General features: G+C 46.2%; 1 protein-coding gene across 1 annotated transcript in view; it reads left to right on the top strand.

The window, feature by feature from the left end:
• Nucleotides 1-546, top strand: part of LOC126990117 (thyroid peroxidase-like) — a 48,326-nt gene extending 47,780 nt beyond the window's left edge. Inside the window, 1 exon segment of the mRNA XM_050848667.1 lies at nt 315-546. Coding sequence (XP_050704624.1) covers nt 315-331 — 17 coding nt within the window. The 3' untranslated portion in view covers nt 332-546.
• Nucleotides 547-822: the final 276 nt, after the last annotated feature.

Raw genomic sequence — 822 nt, 5'->3', positions numbered from 1 at the left:
CACTATGTTCAAGGGGCACTAAGCTTAAGAGGCACTGGGCTTGATGGCTAACTAGTGCTACGTAAAGCTTGAGGGTGACTTGCGCTCTTTGAAATAAAACTCTGACCTCCTTATGACGTAAAATACACCTCAAATACATGATAGACACCCATGATAGTTATAATGAAGTGTTGTTTTGGTTACACACAATAGCTAACCCAGAGAGTGCAGATTTAAATGCTTAAGTCTGTCCTCGTATGGCAAGTTTTTCATCCTCCTCTGTTCAGATTCTAACACAGCTCACTCTCTCCTTCTCTCCCATCTCCCCTCGGCAGGTTACGACACATATTGAGGACCTTTGGAAGAGGCTGCTGACGTTAGGGGCGGCGGAAGGGTCTGCCTCATAGATCTCAGAAAGGAAAGTTTGGGACGTACCTTGAATCAGTCGGCTCCTTGACGACAGTACACACTCCAAGGCTGGGGTTCCTTCCTCTTTGTCTTCCTCAAATTTCAGACTTTCCTCTCATATGTTCATTTTTCCTCCTCTGTCATGTGTGTTTCTCTCTCTCTCTCTCTCTCTCTCTCTCTCTCTCTCTCTCTCTCTCTCTCTCTCTCTCTCTCTCTCTCTCTCTCTCTCTCTCTCTCTCTCTCTCTCTCTCTCTCTCTCTCTCTCTCTCTCTCTCTCTCTCTCTCTCTCTCTCTCTCTCTCTCTCTCTCTCTCTCTCTCTCTCTCCACAATAAATCCTCTCCCTCTCAATAAATCTCCTCTCTCTCAATAAACCTCCTCTCTCTCTCTCTCTCTCTCTCTCTCTCTCTCTCTCTCTCCATGCTATTGAGTCTCTC

Source organism: Eriocheir sinensis, unplaced genomic scaffold (genome assembly GCF_024679095.1).
Source record: "Eriocheir sinensis breed Jianghai 21 unplaced genomic scaffold, ASM2467909v1 Scaffold1454, whole genome shotgun sequence".
NCBI classification, from domain to species: domain Eukaryota; kingdom Metazoa; phylum Arthropoda; class Malacostraca; order Decapoda; family Varunidae; genus Eriocheir; species Eriocheir sinensis.
The sequence above is the reverse complement of the archived record's forward strand: the minus strand, read 5'-3'. Positions and strand labels throughout refer to the sequence as shown.